This window comes from Nuphar pumila, chromosome 3 (assembly GCF_984573655.1).
Source record: "Nuphar pumila chromosome 3, dmNupPumi1.hap1.1, whole genome shotgun sequence".
In the NCBI taxonomy this organism is placed as follows: domain Eukaryota; kingdom Viridiplantae; phylum Streptophyta; class Magnoliopsida; order Nymphaeales; family Nymphaeaceae; genus Nuphar; species Nuphar pumila.
In genome coordinates this window covers 57,227,883-57,244,449 of record NC_143251.1, presented here as the reverse complement: position 1 = coordinate 57,244,449, position 16,567 = coordinate 57,227,883, and the positions used below count along the sequence as shown (strand labels likewise).

Genomic DNA, 16,567 nt, shown 5'->3' with positions numbered 1-16,567 from the left:
TTTCATGATGTATATTGGCAGCAGATAAAGGTATGGATCCCAACAAGCAAAGAAGATGCAGCCTGCACGACTATCATATTTGTCATAAAGTATATCAAAGATTAGGCAGATATTTTTTCAACTGAAAAGTATGGTTTGTGAACGATTGAGAGTTCGACACTAGGAATAGATAAAATAGATTGTCATCATCACCCACCTCTCTATCGTGAAGAACATCTATGCTTGCTCTGATATGGTGGCAAAGATTGAGGATGATTATGGTCGTTATATTCTACGTAAGCTTCAATATACTTCACGACAAATATGCCACAATCGTATGTGTCATGAATATATCGATGTATCTACAGTAGATAACCACTATAATCATCATCAAAGATTATACAGATATTTTTGCATGGTATGAAACAACTATGGTATCAACATCAAACACCATCCATCAAGCAATGGTATAAGGAACACAGAAGAACAAAGAAGAAAGAAAAATAAAGAAGAAGAAGACGAAGGCGTAGGAGAAAAAATAGAAGAAGTTGCTCTGCCGCAGAAAAGAAAGAGGAAGAGAGGTTAAATAGATTAGGGATTTAGACTTGGACAACAGGTCGGGTTACTCCCCCACCTAAACTCATCACACAAATCGAGACGTTCAAACTAAATAAACTATAAATTGAAGTAACTTCAGAATTACAATTTGCCACGATGTTTATTGGTAAACTACAAATCTAGGTAACTTAATCAATACAAATTGACTTACAGCCATAATACTTTAAGTTTCATAATTTAACAATATTTATCCTATTGTGATTTGTTGTTACGAGCTTTGTCAATGTGAACGATGTGTCCTATCATGATTTACACAATGATTGATTCATAAACGACAGAAAAGAAAAAACAATAAACAAATTGACACGATGTTTAGACTGATACGTCTTGTCACGTTGGCTAGTTTTGTAAAAGGCAGATGAAATAATATTTTTTCATTTAATTAATGCGCAATGCAATTAATTTGTGCATGGTTTTTTAAAATGGGTGGTAGGTGAAACGACATTTTCTTTATATATGAATGACACGTTGCATAAGTTCAGGAGGGTGTCACTTCACTTTGCTTTATGATTAAGCAATAGACGAACCCGTGATTCCTTTAGAACGACATGTTCGTGAAACAAACATATAATGTGCTTCATCGTAAAGGGGGTATCGATGTCAAGGAAAGAGATGACAACAACTACACGGCCAGTGATGTCGATGAAGAAGACGATGACAGCTACACGGCCAGCGATGGTGACGAAGGAGAGGACCACAACTACACGACTGGCAATGGCAATTCAGGCATATATTGTCTAAACCTCATCACTAGTTTCTGTAATATTTGCATCTTTTATGATGTATATTCGATTTGTGTTGTGTACTGTAGAAAGCGATTTCAATATCGTTTTCTGAATAATCTGCTCATGTTAGTGGAACATCCACAAAAAAAGGTGGGTGAAAATGCTGCAAAGAGCTCCAAGATAACATTAGTTAGTTGCAAGATGAATTTGTAGAAGGGAACACTATCAGTAAATTTGTATGTATAAAACAACTATCAGTTATATATTTACGTATGCCATGGGTATGTATGTTAACAAGTTCATATTTGCTGCAAACAGACTATATGTGATTTCCTCATGTATATTAAAAGCAACGCAACAAGCAATACTATACACATTGTCACCCCTTATTTCATGGTATATCGGTACTCTTATTTGTTTATTTTTTTTTTTGATTTACTCTTGTTGCTTTGTATTTTAACCTTACTATTATCACTCTTTCGTTCAACAGACTTACGTCCACCGAAAGCCATACACCATTAGATTTCAAGATGCACTACCATGTTGGGGTAACAATGATCATTGTGGAGACTTTTGGTCAAGTGAAAAGGTAAGTGAACGAACCGCTTGTCCAAGGTTTAGGCATAAATTCCTTACACGATTTGTCTATCGATTTCTAAGATATTGTATCGATTCGTAGATATTGATTCCTACAATCTGGGAAACTACTGAGCATTGGGTCTTATACCTGATGGATTTACGAAAAAAACAACTATTGTTCTATAACTCATTGGACTTTCATACTGGTGTATAATATGATATTATGCATTTAGAAAGTTTCAGTCGATAAGTGTATCATATCTTTTACGATGGCCCAGATTTGACTATATTCTACAGTAACCACAGGAGGGATTTCTAAAAGACGTTTTGGGTGTCGACATTGGCGAGTGGAGCTTGCTCTGTGCAGTCCATACACCTTTACAAAGTAATGGTGTCGATTGCGAAGTATTTGTAATGAAGTATATTAAAGCAATATACAATGGATAAGAACCTGATTTCGATATTGTATGCTCTTTATTATCCTTTGTTGTTAGGGACTGAATTTATATATTGGTTTCACATTACATTTTTGTTGTAGGATGATATACCGGGATTCCGCACCGAACTATGTCAAAAATTGATTGAGTTTCTAATTGTGGAAGAGAAAAAAACTCAACCGGCAAGAGTACTTATAAGGCAATGAACGATGCGACCCCCCCCCCCCAGGATTAATATGATGTACAAAGATTTTTAACAGTTTTTGTAGACTGTGTATACCAAATTTTGTATACAAATTTTATAAGATTGTATACAAATTATATAAATCTCTTTGGGTTGAAATAAAATTTCAATTTTACTAAACACGTGAATAAGTTGGACTCTTATTTGTCACCTCTATAGACGACTACTCTCTGTACATGTATCTCTACTTACAATTTGAGAAATATGAAGTCTTTCTGGCCATTAGTGTGGTTTCTAAAAGAAGGCATTATGTCTCAGTATACCATGCGTAGGTTGGCTCTGACATAGACGTCATTTTGTAAATAGTATTTTTACTATCGTGATTTGCTTTTTGCGAAGTTTGTCTATGTGAACAAATCATTGTAATGTTCTTCTTTTGTAAATAAAAATTGCAAAAGAGATTAACAATGTATACGGTGAACAAATCGATATAATATTAGCCATTCGTTAATAAAAATCATAAAAGTGATTAGCGTTGTGTACTGTTAATAAATCATTGTAATGCTCACCCTCCATAAATAAAAATTGTAAAGTGATTATCGTTGTGTACAGTGAACAAAGCCTTGTAATATTTGCCCTTCATAAATGAAAATCCTATAAGCGATTAGCGTTGTGTACAATGAAAATGAGTTGTTTTCTGTAACGTGACATTCTATAATTGTAGCACACAAATGCGACTGAACAAATCGTTGTAATGATCAGCCTTCATAAATTTAAATCGAACAAGCATTTATATAAGTATGAAAAAACTTGCACAAGTGGCTGAAACGATTTGCACAAACATTGACCGTGCACTTTTACAGTGTTTTGTACTCATGCAGAAACTTTCATAAGCGGTTTAGGGTTTAGGGTTTAGGGTTTAGGGTTTAGGGTTTAGGGTTAGGGTTTAGGTTTTAAGTCCTATCGTGATTTAGGGTTTAGGGTTTAGGGTTTAGGTAGTAGGGTCTAGGGTTTAGGGTTTAGTGTTTAGGGTATGGGGTTTTAGGTTTTAAGAAGCCATCATGACAACAATATATCTTTGTTTGTCTTTGTGAACGATAGCGATATATAATATCGTAATTTGATGAGTGTTGTGTTTTAGGTTTATGGGTTTTTGGTTTAGGGATTTGGGTTTAGTGTTTAGGGTGACAAACTTTGTCTATGTGAACGATTTAAGTCATAGTTGCAAATTTATTTCACTGCAACGATTTGTCCTATCGCAATTTGTTTTAACGAGCTTTGTCTAAGTTAATGATTTTTCTATCGCAATTTACATAATATTACATATCGATATCAATATCGATATCGATATCGTTTGACGTCCTGTTATGAGTAAATCGCTATATTACATATCGATATCGTTCACATAGACAAACAAAGACATCTATTTTTTTATACAATTAGATGTCCTATTAATTACGTACTGGTGATGATATCTGCCTTTTTTATGATGATGGTCATGTATTTTATCTAAGCCAAACCATTATGGTCAGGTAAAAAGGACTAGGTTTTTTCGTAAATGATTGCGGTTGTAAATCACATCGATTTATACTTTTAAAGTTACCACAACAACGATATGTCTTTTGTTAGTCTTTGTGAACGAAAGCGATTTGTATTTATGAAGTTACTACGATAATGATATGTCTTTGTTAGTCTTTGTGAACGAAAATGATTTGTATTTATAAAGTTACATCAATTTATATCGTTGAATTATTTTGGATTTTTTCTTTACTAAGTTTGTACATCGTGATGCTTTGTTTATGAACGAATTATTCTCGGACAATACCGGATGTTGTAGAGGCCCTCCCATACAATATGGACGATATAGTTTATATATAACGATTTGTATATGTGAAGGCTAGATGAGACAATTGTTTTCACTAATTGTATAAGCACTGAGTTCACATACAATACTCGATTTTCATACCCAATTTTCATGATTTTCACTAACTACGATTTATACATGTGAATGATACATATTACAAGGATTTATACATGTGAAAGATACATTATTAAACAAAGTTCACACGTGATTCTTTTGTTCCATAGCTTTTTGGATGAAGCCATTTTCATGAACAGTGATCCAAAAAAATATTAACAATTTTATTTTTTGTGGCTCACGATTCATGAAAATGGCTTCATCCAAAAACTCTTTCTTAATAAGATCATCCAGTGTATAAGCATATTTACCTCCTGTTTTGTTAAACTCTTAACAAATCCGACAATGTGGGTCATGCAAAAAGGCATGACAACTAACTTTATGGTAAGACTTAAACAGAATTTACACGCGATTCATGTGTTCTATAGCTTGCTTTCGAATTGATGTCAGTCTGTCATAAAACAGAACAATATAAGACACTACATTAAGTTTTACAAGAAATGCAAATATCCTCCCAACATTTATTACATACCAAAAGACTTATAAAACTGAAGCAATCATTCTGAACAAACTGGTCGGGAGGATTGAATGTTACAATGTTGGAAATTACGTCCATAGGGTATTATTGTGTGTTGAAAATTACACAAGTTAGATATTGATAAGCTTCACGTAATGCAATTTACATGGGAAGCAATATAATGTCTTACATACATGTTCATGCAAAGGGCTTGGTTACTTTTGCTTAGAGGTTGGTTGTTTTTTAGACCTTTTCTTGCCAACTAATTCTAGAGCACCCTTTGTCCTTCGACGACTACGATCAGACGTAGTTTTTTTTATATACCCTTCGCTAGTTAAATTTTTTCATCATAATCTATAACGTTCACTCCCGACTTGTTGAAGATGAGATTTACGCTTCGGTGCAACTTCTCATGAGTGTCAAGGGAAGCATGATTTTTACTTCGATGTTCACTCTCATTTTCTTGGACTAGTCTTCATGAGCTGCAACAGACTGATTGTGAATTAACTGCATATTTTCAAGTAACTCCCTTGATGATTTTCTCATGCATACATAGGCTGCTTCACTTTTCGATGTCAAATTTGTAACATGCATAAATGACCTACATAGTTGTTGGTAACGGGAGGCTATGTGACACTTTTCATTAACACAAGATTGACTGACATTATTTGTATCCAGCAGTTCAATCTTTGCTTGTCTCGTTCATCTTCACATTAAATATGACTTCGATATTTCTTGTATCTTCTCTTGATTAAGTGTCTTTAATGCATGATGACAAAAAATAGCTTTGAATTCATACTTTTTGCACGTACATTCAATTGTTTCATTTTCAATATTATACATGACATGTGCTTCTTGCCTTTTCGGATGCCCTTCACCCTCTCATAAAATATGGTATTTATGTATATTCTCGATTTGCACGTGTCCTTCTATGTTGCAATTCATGACCTATATAACCTCTTTCTTAATCCATTCAAATACAGTTAGTGTATACAGATCTGCAGGTTGCATCAATATTTTCATGCCCAACATTACAGGGCGTGTATTGAAGCATTTCACATCATATTCAAGCTCATTTTGTCTAAGACCATCTATAAATAATTTATATTGTTTTATAAAGCAAAACATTGTTAAACATGAATACAGGGTTTTCTTCAGTGTGGCATGCATAGATTCAGCTCTTTGTATGCTTATCATACATGCACAAAAGTATTGTCTTCCATATGCCAATGCCCACTTCTCCTTTTTTGTATATAAATTTTGTAACCACAGACAATCTTCAAGGTCATATATCTGAATCATTTCCTCCCAATCAGACATAAAGGTGACATCTTCTACGCTCTCAAGTATACACCTTATAAACTTTTTGTCAAACCTTGTCTTCTGATTAAATATGTGTCCTATGTTCTTTACTGCATTTTGAAAGATATGCCACAAACATAGGCGGTGATGTGCATCTGGCCACACATGAGATACTGCAGCCGCAATTGCGTGATCACCATTTGTAAGTATAGCTTCAGGTTGCTTTTCATTTATTGCTTGTGTAAATACTCTAAACAACCACTCAAAGCTTTCCTTGGTGTGGTCATACAAAAAAGTGTCGCCTAATATACAACTCTGTGAGTGACGGTTCACTCTGACAAACTGCGCAAATGGCCACTATTCAGTATTAATCTTCACTGTCATATCAAAAACAAGCACATGATTGAAGCATTCATAATCTACTATTGACTTTGAATCTGCTATTGACTTTGAATCTGCCCAAAATATATTCACAGTATATCCATCTTCATTCAGTTGCATTGCACTAAAGAAACCAGGGTCAATGTTTGATTTCTTCTATAAGTAATCAATTAAAGAACATATTTCTTCATTCTTCATGTTATCTATCATCTTTCTTCTCAAGTAGTTTCTTAGATCCATAGGTGTGAATGGCACTTTCTCACAACCACCATCTATGTGCGCGAATAAATTGTATGTCTTCTTTGGTGCAATGTCGACGATATCAGCTATTTCAGCAATCGCAACATGCTCCTCAGTTACTTTACGATGTGACCTTAACATAGGAGTCATAAATGAAGCAGATAAATCATGGTTATGATCACTGATTAAAGTACGAACTACATATTTCCCATTCGGAAGTCTTCTTAACACCATTCTCGTTGGACATCCACATCTTGATTCTAGCATGCTCCTTGTTGGATTTCCACTTGACTTCTTCCAACCTTCTTTTGAACAAATATATGTCTTCCTCACCACAACACCCTATGCATTTTTTGACCAAGAATACCTTCTAACTCCAAAGCCAAATTTTAAGTCATAATCATTATAACATTTATATGCAGCTTCCTTATTATTAAACTGCATTCCTTCTACGGAAACAGAGTCAGGTGTACTATCATGTACATTCTCAGTGCCTGCACCTTTATCAAGTGTGTTGTCATGATCATCTACCTCATTATCGAATTGCATTTCTTTTGCTGGAACATTCAAGTCAAGAGTGAATCCAATGCCTACACCCTTGTTATCATGTGCATCATTAGTACACATGTTCACTTCTTCAGGTGCGTCATTAGTACAGATGTTAACTTCTCCATATCTTTCAAATGATTGAGATAGATTATCTTTATTACAACCAAATGATAAGCTCACCACTGTTATAAGCAAGATATCAATTTGTGTTAGCAAGCGTATATGTTTACTACGATTTATTCAAGATGTATATAACAATGGATACCGATAAGGTTAAGCAAGTCAGAGAAACGATTGAATGAATCACAATATAAAAGCAATAGTGATTTGTTATTTACTTATACTATGCATCGAGTTGTTACTTACCATGCCAATAAAAGAAACAATTTGTCGTATATGTGTGTTGACGATAGCAATTTAATTATATATACGATGCTGTGAAGCGATTTCAATATAAATCGCTAAATAAGCAGCAATTTGAATACGAAACTCACCACCGTAAGCGAGTAACAATGTATTTCTGCACGCACACATTTTAAAAGTCTTTCTACAAATATCTTACAAATCGATATTAGAAAATACATAATATCTTACAAATCGATATACATATCGCATAATATATTACAAATCGATACAATAATTCAGCATAATAGCTTACAAGTCGACACTATAAAACGCATAATATCTTACAAATCGATATACATATCACAAAATATATTACAAATCGATACGAATATTCAGCATAATAGCTTACAAATCGATATTAACAAATAAAACAATATCTCACAAATCGGTAATATGTTACTAATACCGCGATTTGCGATACGTTGCATATACTGAGTGAATGGAGGATACCAGAGTGGGTAAAGGCCCTTCCTTGCATATGTAAATAAGCATTCTTATCAACAGGTCCCAGCATCTTACAAATATTGTTAAGTTTTCAACCATCAAAAGGACAAGATCCACCTGCAATAACAAAACAATGCTTTAATGACACTCACAACGACATACGTTCTTCAAAGATAGCATGATGACATGGAAAGGTACTCATAAAACCTTAATGGCACTTGTTGAAATGTTTGTGCATCATTGCTTTCTCCCATAATGCCTAACAACAACGAAAAAGTAGAGAAGACTGTAAAAAGAGATGGCTGACAAATGCCCCTATGATGCCCACCAATGATCAAACCAATCGATCGTGAACCCAGGAATGTTTTGTAATACAAGGTAGGAACGAGAACGCGGCAATGTGTTGTAACACAAGCTAAAAACCAAGGCGAGATCCTCGACTCGAGACGACGGCAAAGGTTGCTACTCCGGTGGCAACAGACAATGACAAAGGGTGTGTGGCCAAAGGGAGCGCCTGTTACAGCAGATGGTGCAAAAGTTTACTGCTTAAGGTGAAAATGGAACGTTTAGACTTTGAAGAGTTAACATCATCCTCGACTTTTTGGATGGAGGACATTTTTGTCCTTTTCTCGAACCGTCGTTTCCTTTTTTTTAATGGAGGACATTTTTGTCATTTTCTCGAACCATTGTTTCATGGCAAGAATAGCAAGAAAGGGTACTTAATTCTTTGCAACTGCATCAGACTCTGATGCTAAGTGATGCCGACACACACGGGGATACAAGCCCCACAAACTTATATATGTGGCGCTCATTGGGACCCCTGAACACGCACTATGGCTAACGATCGTCTTCGGAAGAGAACACACAACACCCTCCCCCGATGCACTCACACGTGCAATGAATGCGATGTATGTGTCCATAACTCAATGTTGGCGTTCATATAAACCATAACAAGAATGTAAAAGCAAAAAATACATATTGGTAGATGTGGTGGATGAGATGAGCATTGGCGCAGGTGCACGACGTTCTCCTCAACCTATTGACGCCCATGATGAGCCCAGGTCATCAAGTCAATGGTAAGCAGGACCATAAACCCAAATGATAGAAAGATGACACATCGGTTGCTCTCATCAAGCAATCATGTCTTAATTTAGAGTGGGGGAGTATTGGCGTTACATACATGGCATTCATGTATGTGATGCCATATTGAATGTGAACCCTTCACATTCACGTAACCCCCTCCTCACTAATATCCCACTAAAGCCTTCATTAGTGTCTTGTGTTAAACCGGGTCACACTTAGGGTTGGATCCGATCTAAAATGTTCAAAATTGGGTTATGGGTCCACACCTCGCATTTGTTGCACATGTGAGCCCATAAGCCAATGTTGGTTTTCATATAAACTATAACCGGAATGTAAAAGCAAAAAATACATACCGATAGATGTCATAGATGAGACAAGCATTGGCGCAGGTACACGACGTTTTCCTCAGCCTATCAACGCCAATAATGAGCCATGGTGAAGACCCTAAACCCAAATGATAGAAAGAGGATACCTTGGTTGCTCTCATCAAGCAACCATGCATCAATTTACAGTGGGGGAGTGTGGAGGATTACATACATGGCATTCATGTATGTGAACACTTCACATGCCATATTGAATCTAAACCCTTAACATTCACGGAACCCCCTTCCCATTAATTCCCCACTAAAGCCTTCACTAGTGTCTATGTCAACCCGGGTGACGCTTAGGGTTGGACCCGATCTGAATTGGTTGTACCAAACCAAGCTTGAGCAACCTACAGCTTAAATTTAACCAACATTTAGTTGGGCTGTTAATGGATTTTGTGTTTGTAAAGCATCATGGTTCGCATGGAGATTCAAATCATGTGATTTTTTTTTCAAAGCCCAGCAGTTTTGATAAAGTTGGTTCTAAGTCAAGAACTAATCACGGATCCAACCCACTGAGTTGGAGTGGAGAATTTATCTAGCTTTGATATTACTAGGTTAAAAGACAAAAAGGTTGTGCATAAAATTAAAACATAATGATCCGTCAGCCTCGTACTAATTACCACATACACGATAGGTCAAATGAAGGTGCTCCAATTATAACTGGATGATTAAAAGTAAAACGTCTTAGGGCTCATTTGTTTCATGGGAAAATTAGCCACCCATTTTTGTCCTCAGGGCTGAAACAACACAAAATGCTCACTAACATGGGCCCCATGTTTTCATAGGAAATGGCTGGTTTTCTACAAAAACCCTTATCTTTCCCTTTGGGGAAGGTTTTTCTCACGATTGACAATGTTGTTTCGAAAGGCATGCTTTTCACACGAAATGCACTCCCCTAGAAACAAATGGGCCCTTAGGATGTGAATGTCTTAGGAAGAGATTGAGCTTTACAGTACCCAATTAGGTCTCAATTTGGTTTCAATAAGAAAAAGGAAACTTTTTAACACGATAATTTAAATTTTGATAGCAAAATTTTGTTTCTAAGAAAAAAGAACAAATAAAAGGCCTTCTCAAATCAAACAAGAACAGTTGATGCATTGAACTTTCAATAAGAATATTATAGAGGACTATTTCACCATAGAAAAAGACACATTTGCTTCACCATTGAGAGAGAGAGAGAGAGATCGCCTCTCTTCACATCCAACATCCTGTAAGGTTGATGCCATGTTTTGAAAGTTGGTATTTACAAGGGTTGATGGCGTTGGCATGGTGACAAAAGTTAAAAAAACATCACTTTTATCATGCTTAAATTTCTTTGCTGATCTCAAAATTTACAAATTCATTGGGTTTTTTTAACGGAAAACCTTGCACGAAAAATAAATTAAATAAACAAATAGATAATCCAAAGTAGGTTGGAAGGCCCCATGAGGACTCTACTCATTTGGTGTAGAGGCAACTCATGAATGTCATCAAGCTAAAGGGGCATTAAGAGTTTGAAATCCACCGGTGCATGTGTACTCCTTTGTGAGCAAAGAGAGATTTGGGGTTTTTACACCAATGAGTTCACGAGTGAGGTGGTACATTGGGCACTCAAACACTGGCATGAAGAGCTGCAACCCAAGGTGTCATACCTCACATTATTCAGTCTCTCCAACAATTCACCTCTCAAGGGTAAGGGTGTCAATGTCGGGTTTACCCAGACAAGACCCGTATCAAACCCTATAGGGTCTGCATAAGGTGATAAATAAGATGACCCGATTTAGACCCGGGTTCGGGCCTGAAGGTCCAATTAAACAGTTTGTGTAATTTTATATCAGATCCGGGCCCGACCCGGGTTCTGATTAAGACCCGCAAATTTTCAATGTAAAAATGATAAAAAAAATATCATTTTACCGGGTATGACCCGGGTCTGGTTCATGTAGTTCTTATCGGGTCCGGGTATAGTTTCCCTTATGGTGGGTCCGATTAGACCCGGGTGGGTCTGATTAGACCCGGGTCTGAACCCAGTACCATACCCGAAAATTAGGGCCAGTTTTGGTTCCATCTCTACTCAAGGGATTGCTTATGTCATTGCAATTAAATGAATTAAGTAGGTACTTTAATCAAATCATTAAATTACCTTTTATATTTTGAGGCTGGATCAGATGCAATCAATCACATTGCAGAAAGTGCATGTGCTGCTGCACCTGTTGGGATACGCTTGCATTATTTATCTATTTTATTATGGATATTTTTCTCAGAAAATAAGGCCATCTTTTTAACTACCGAAAGACCTTCCTATGGGGAAATTTCCATTAATGAACACACCTTTTGTCTGCTGTTCCAAAAAAGAGTTCTTTCTTTTCTGAAAAGACATTTCAAGACCCAACTTTTCAATGAAAGTCTGAAACTGTCAAATAAACACCTCATGTAAGTTCGTGGTTAAAAACCTCATACATAAGTATCATTTTTAACCTTCCGTTTGAAAAGATATATGTTAGTTTCGTAATTTTATGATACATGGCGTTGCTCCAAGGGAGGACCATACGTGAAAACTTAGATCCTAAAATGACCTTTCAGAAAACATGGTATCTGGTAGATTCAGTGAAAAATTAAATCCTAAGTATGGCTCTTTTTGGAACATGAAACAAATGATAGGGCTCCAATTGGAATTATTTTTTTTCTGGTATACAGCTTTCATTCTTGGACGTCCCAAGACCATTTATATCACTATTATACTAAAAAAATTGATCATGATTACGAAGAAAAGCTTTCCAAATTTTACACACAAATTTTGCAACCTCAACACTGTCATTTTATCAATTAATGTTTAGTTCTTGTTCATATAACCAATTAATTTGATATTTAACACATTTCCATTTTAGCTTCTGAAATCCGAACGGTTGCATGTATGTCAGGACGCTCAAAATGGCGTCTATTCCTTTGTCAACGCATGGTATTCTGCAGGTTAGCAAATCTCCTTCCACATTTCTCTAATCATAAAATTCAAAAAAAAGGAATTTCTGACCAGTTTCTCTCTTGCACACACACACACACACAGATGGGGGATTTCTCGGCGCCTGTTTCTTCTCTTGCGTTTTTTATTCCTTTGTTGATTATAGTTCTTGTATCAATACTTGAACCAAACAACTCTGTATTTCCATCAATGCTTTCATCCACATATCCACCATCACCACCTTCTTCTTCAAATTCTTCATCACCATCTCCGAGTTTGCGTGCTCCTTACTCTTTCTTGTTGAATGTTTCTTCTCCGCAGTCTCTCGCTAACATGACCGCTTTTGATTCTGAAACGGTGAGGCACGCTTCCTCATTTTTGTCATGCTAATTTTCCTGATATATGATGACGGTGGTCTCCGTTCGTGGTCATGCATAAGAATTTTGTTGACATATGGAGATGGTAGTCTGTAGTCTTGGTCATGCATGCCAATTTTTTAGTTATTTGACGATGGTGATTTTTTGTCTTCATGGTCATGCATGCTAATTTTGTTGGTGTACGAAGATGGTAGTCTGTATTCATGGTCATGCATGCCAATTTTTTAGTTATTTGACGATGGTGATTTTTTGTCTTCATGGTCATGCATGCTAATTTTGTTGGTGTACGAAGATGGTAGTCTGTATTCATGGACATGCATGCCAATTTTTTAGTTATTTGACGATGGTGATTTTTTGTCTTCATGGTCATGCATGCTAATTTTGTTGGTGTACGAAGATGGTAGTCTGTATTCATGGACATGCATGCCAATTCTTCTTGATATATTACAATGGTGGTTAGTATTCACGGTCAAGCGTTTTGCAGACAATTAAATGGGTAATCAGATCTTATTTCACATTTAGGCATATCTCCTGTTATCATGCAACCGCAATGGCTTACATTTTGCTGCTTTTCAACTTGAGTTGCTAGAGGAATGGTCTTTAGTAGCCAGAATAATTGTAGAAGCAGCAGAAAATTCTCAATATATATATATATATATTTTCTTGGTTGAAGTTTTGTATATTGGCAGTAAAGGAGGGTTGGTTTCTGCCTTCTTCTGAGAAGTTCACAATGGTACACTAAAATGCTTCCCTTGGTATTTTTTCAGGCTATACAACACAACGATGCAAGTTCTCTAGGGATGGAGGAGAGAAGAAAAGTTAGCAACTTGGAGAAGCTTGAGGCTGCTTTAGCGAGAGGTAGAGCTGCCATTCGAGAGGCCGCGCTGGGTCGAAATCGAACATCCGTTGAAGACACAGGTTATATCCCCAGAGGGCCAATTTATCGGAATGCATTTGCATTTCACAGGCATGTTCACTGCTTCAACTTGTGACTGTAATGTGAAGTAATTCCACATTTTGCTCTTCCGTCACCATTCATCGTATATCAGATTTAACATTTTAAGGTTGACTACTATAAGAAAATGTTCAGTAATTGTATGGTTAGGTTTGATTCCATCAAGAATTTGTTAATTCAGTCTGTCCTTTGTATTCCTCTGATATTGTGGATTCCTCACACCAGTTTTGCCGGGCTTTAATTTTCAGAATGAAATAAATAAATGTTTGTTTCTTGTTTGCAGAAGCTACATTGAAATGGAGAAGGTATTTAAGATTTATGTATATGAAGAAGGAGAACCGCCATTGGTTCACAATGGGCCCTGCAAGAGCATCTACTCTTCGGAAGGTCTATTCATTCATGCAATGAACAACAAAAACCTGTTCATAACAAAAGATCCTGAAGAAGCTCATGCCTTCTTTCTTCCCTTCAGCATTTACGAAATGGTCCATTATATTTACGTTCACGAGTCATATGATCTCAGCCCCATCAAGCGCTTCGTGTCTGATTATATTAATGTAGTTTCTAAGAAACATGGGTACTGGGAAAGAAATCTTGGTGCAGATCATTTCATGCTCTCTTGCCATGATTGGGTGAGAAAGAAGCAGCCTTTTGATTAATACCATGTTCTTCCCCTGCTTCATTCAAAGCATTCTTTTGCTTTAGCTCTGTTTCTTCCCTAAATTTCAGTGGTGTATTTATATTAATTGTGCAGCATCCTCATGAATGCAGGGGCCGCATACATCAGAAGCAGTGCCTTACCTATACAACAATTCGATCCGAGTTCTCTGCAATGCCAATACCTCTGAGGGATTCAAACCATCGAAAGATGCCACCTTACCAGAAATAAACCTCCAAAGTGGGGAAATCACAGGGATGCTTAGTGGCCCCTCCCCTTCTCAGAGGCCGATCCTTGCTTTCTTTGCCGGAGGTGTGCACGGTCCCATCCGGCCGATCATCTTGGAACACTGGAAAGGCAAGGATCCTGATGTCCTCGTCTATGAGTACCTCCCCAAGAACCGCTCTTACCATGATCTAATGAGGAAGAGCAAGTACTGCCTCTGCCCATCTGGCTATGAAGTTGCAAGCCCAAGAATTGTGGAAGCAATCTACACAGAATGTGTTCCTGTGATCATCTCCAAGAGTTATGTGCTTCCATTCAGTGATGTGCTAGATTGGAAGTCGTTCTCGATCCAGGTATCGGTTTCGGAGATCAGAAACTTGAAGAACATATTGATGGGTATCTCACACAGCAGGTACATGACTTTGCAGAGGAGAGTGAAGTTGGTGCAAAGGCATTTTGTTGTGAACCACCCCCCTAAGAGGTATGATGTTTTCCACATGATAGTTCACTCTGTATGGCTTAGAAGACTTAACCAGCGCCCTCACCTTGATTTGCACAAGGAGCGCAGGGAATCAGGTGTATAGTTTTCTCTTATTTTATGATCATTGTTGCCACCACTAGTTGGGTGTAGATTGGTCTTAGTTTACATGTATAGGCCCATTTAATCAAGTCGGATCTATTCTTTGTGCTCATTTAACCAAGTGGGGTCGATTATCTTTTGCTCCATTTAAGCATTGGGCCAGGTTTAGGTACAATCCATTTTAGTCTTGTTTTAGTGTCCGTTGTGTGATAAAAGTATTTAACACATCTCAAATACCAATCAAGTCTCTAGAATTGTTCTCTAATTGTCCGAGAGCAAAAACATGTTTCTCAGGATAATTGAAATTAAATGTGATTGATTGAGGTGCCAACTATTTGTCTAGTTTGGATGATAATTGAAGGAAACTGCACTTTTAATATGGTACCAATTATTTGTGTTTGAATTATGTGTTTTGTATCTGTCAATAGGGGTGGCAATCGGGTCGGGTTGGCGGGTCGTGTCGGTGGGTCAGCATACCTCAACACGAACCCGACCCGTTTATTAAACGGGTCGGCTGTGGCAAACACGAACCTGACTCATTTATTAAACGGGTAACCTGACACGACACGGTTAATCCGTTTAATAAACAGGTTGGCTCGGGTCGGGTAAACGGGTTGGCGAGTTAGTGGGCGGGTTGGCGAGTTAGTGGGCGGGTTGGCGGGTCGTGTTCGTGTTAGCGGGCGGGTTGGCGGGTCGTGTTCGTGTTAGCGGGCGGGTCGGGGTCGGGGTCGGGTTCGGGTAAACGGATTGACCTGCCCGCCTAACCCGTTTATTAAACGGGTCAGCCGGGTTGGCGGGTTGGCATACCCCTAACACGAACCCGACCCGTTTAATAAACCGGTTAGGCGGGTCAACCCATTTACGACACGAAGCCGTTTAAGCCAAACCCGAGCCTGCCTACGAAGCGGGTCGGCGGGTCGGGTTGGCGGATCGTGTCAGATTTTGCCACCCCTATCTGTCCATGTTGAATTGCCCTTGGAGACATGGAAGAGCTAATAAGCATTTTGTGTAATTAACATCACGTAGTATTTATAAATGCTTTATTTGAGAAAAATATTACAAAACTAAAAGATTAAAAGATCTACATAAAGTTTTGCTTCACCTACAT

At 37.4% G+C, this 16,567-nt stretch overlaps 1 protein-coding gene across 1 annotated transcript; it reads left to right on the top strand.

Annotated features, from left to right (window-relative positions):
• Window positions 1-1,145: 1,145 nt before the first annotated feature.
• Window positions 1,146-15,463, top strand: LOC149842939 (putative glycosyltransferase At5g03795). The gene is made up of 5 exons (XM_090000773.1): window positions 1,146-1,323; window positions 12,831-13,021; window positions 13,809-14,008; window positions 14,280-14,628; window positions 14,768-15,463. The coding sequence occupies exons 1-5, from the start codon at window positions 1,146-1,148 to the stop codon at window positions 15,461-15,463; spliced, it is 1,614 nt and encodes a 537-aa protein (XP_089856899.1).
• The last annotated feature ends 1,104 nt before the right edge of the window (window positions 15,464-16,567 follow it).

Coding starts and splice junctions, on each gene's coding strand:
- LOC149842939 (XM_090000773.1), top strand. CDS start 1,146: ATGTTCGTGAAACAAACATATAATGTGCTTCATCGTAAAGGGGGTATC. Junction 1,324..12,830: donor GACTGGCAATGGCAATTCAG/GCATATATTGTC, acceptor TGTTGATTATAG/TTCTTGTATCAATACTTGAA. Junction 14,629..14,767: donor TGCTCTCTTGCCATGATTGG/GTGAGAAAGAAG, acceptor TCATGAATGCAG/GGGCCGCATACATCAGAAGC.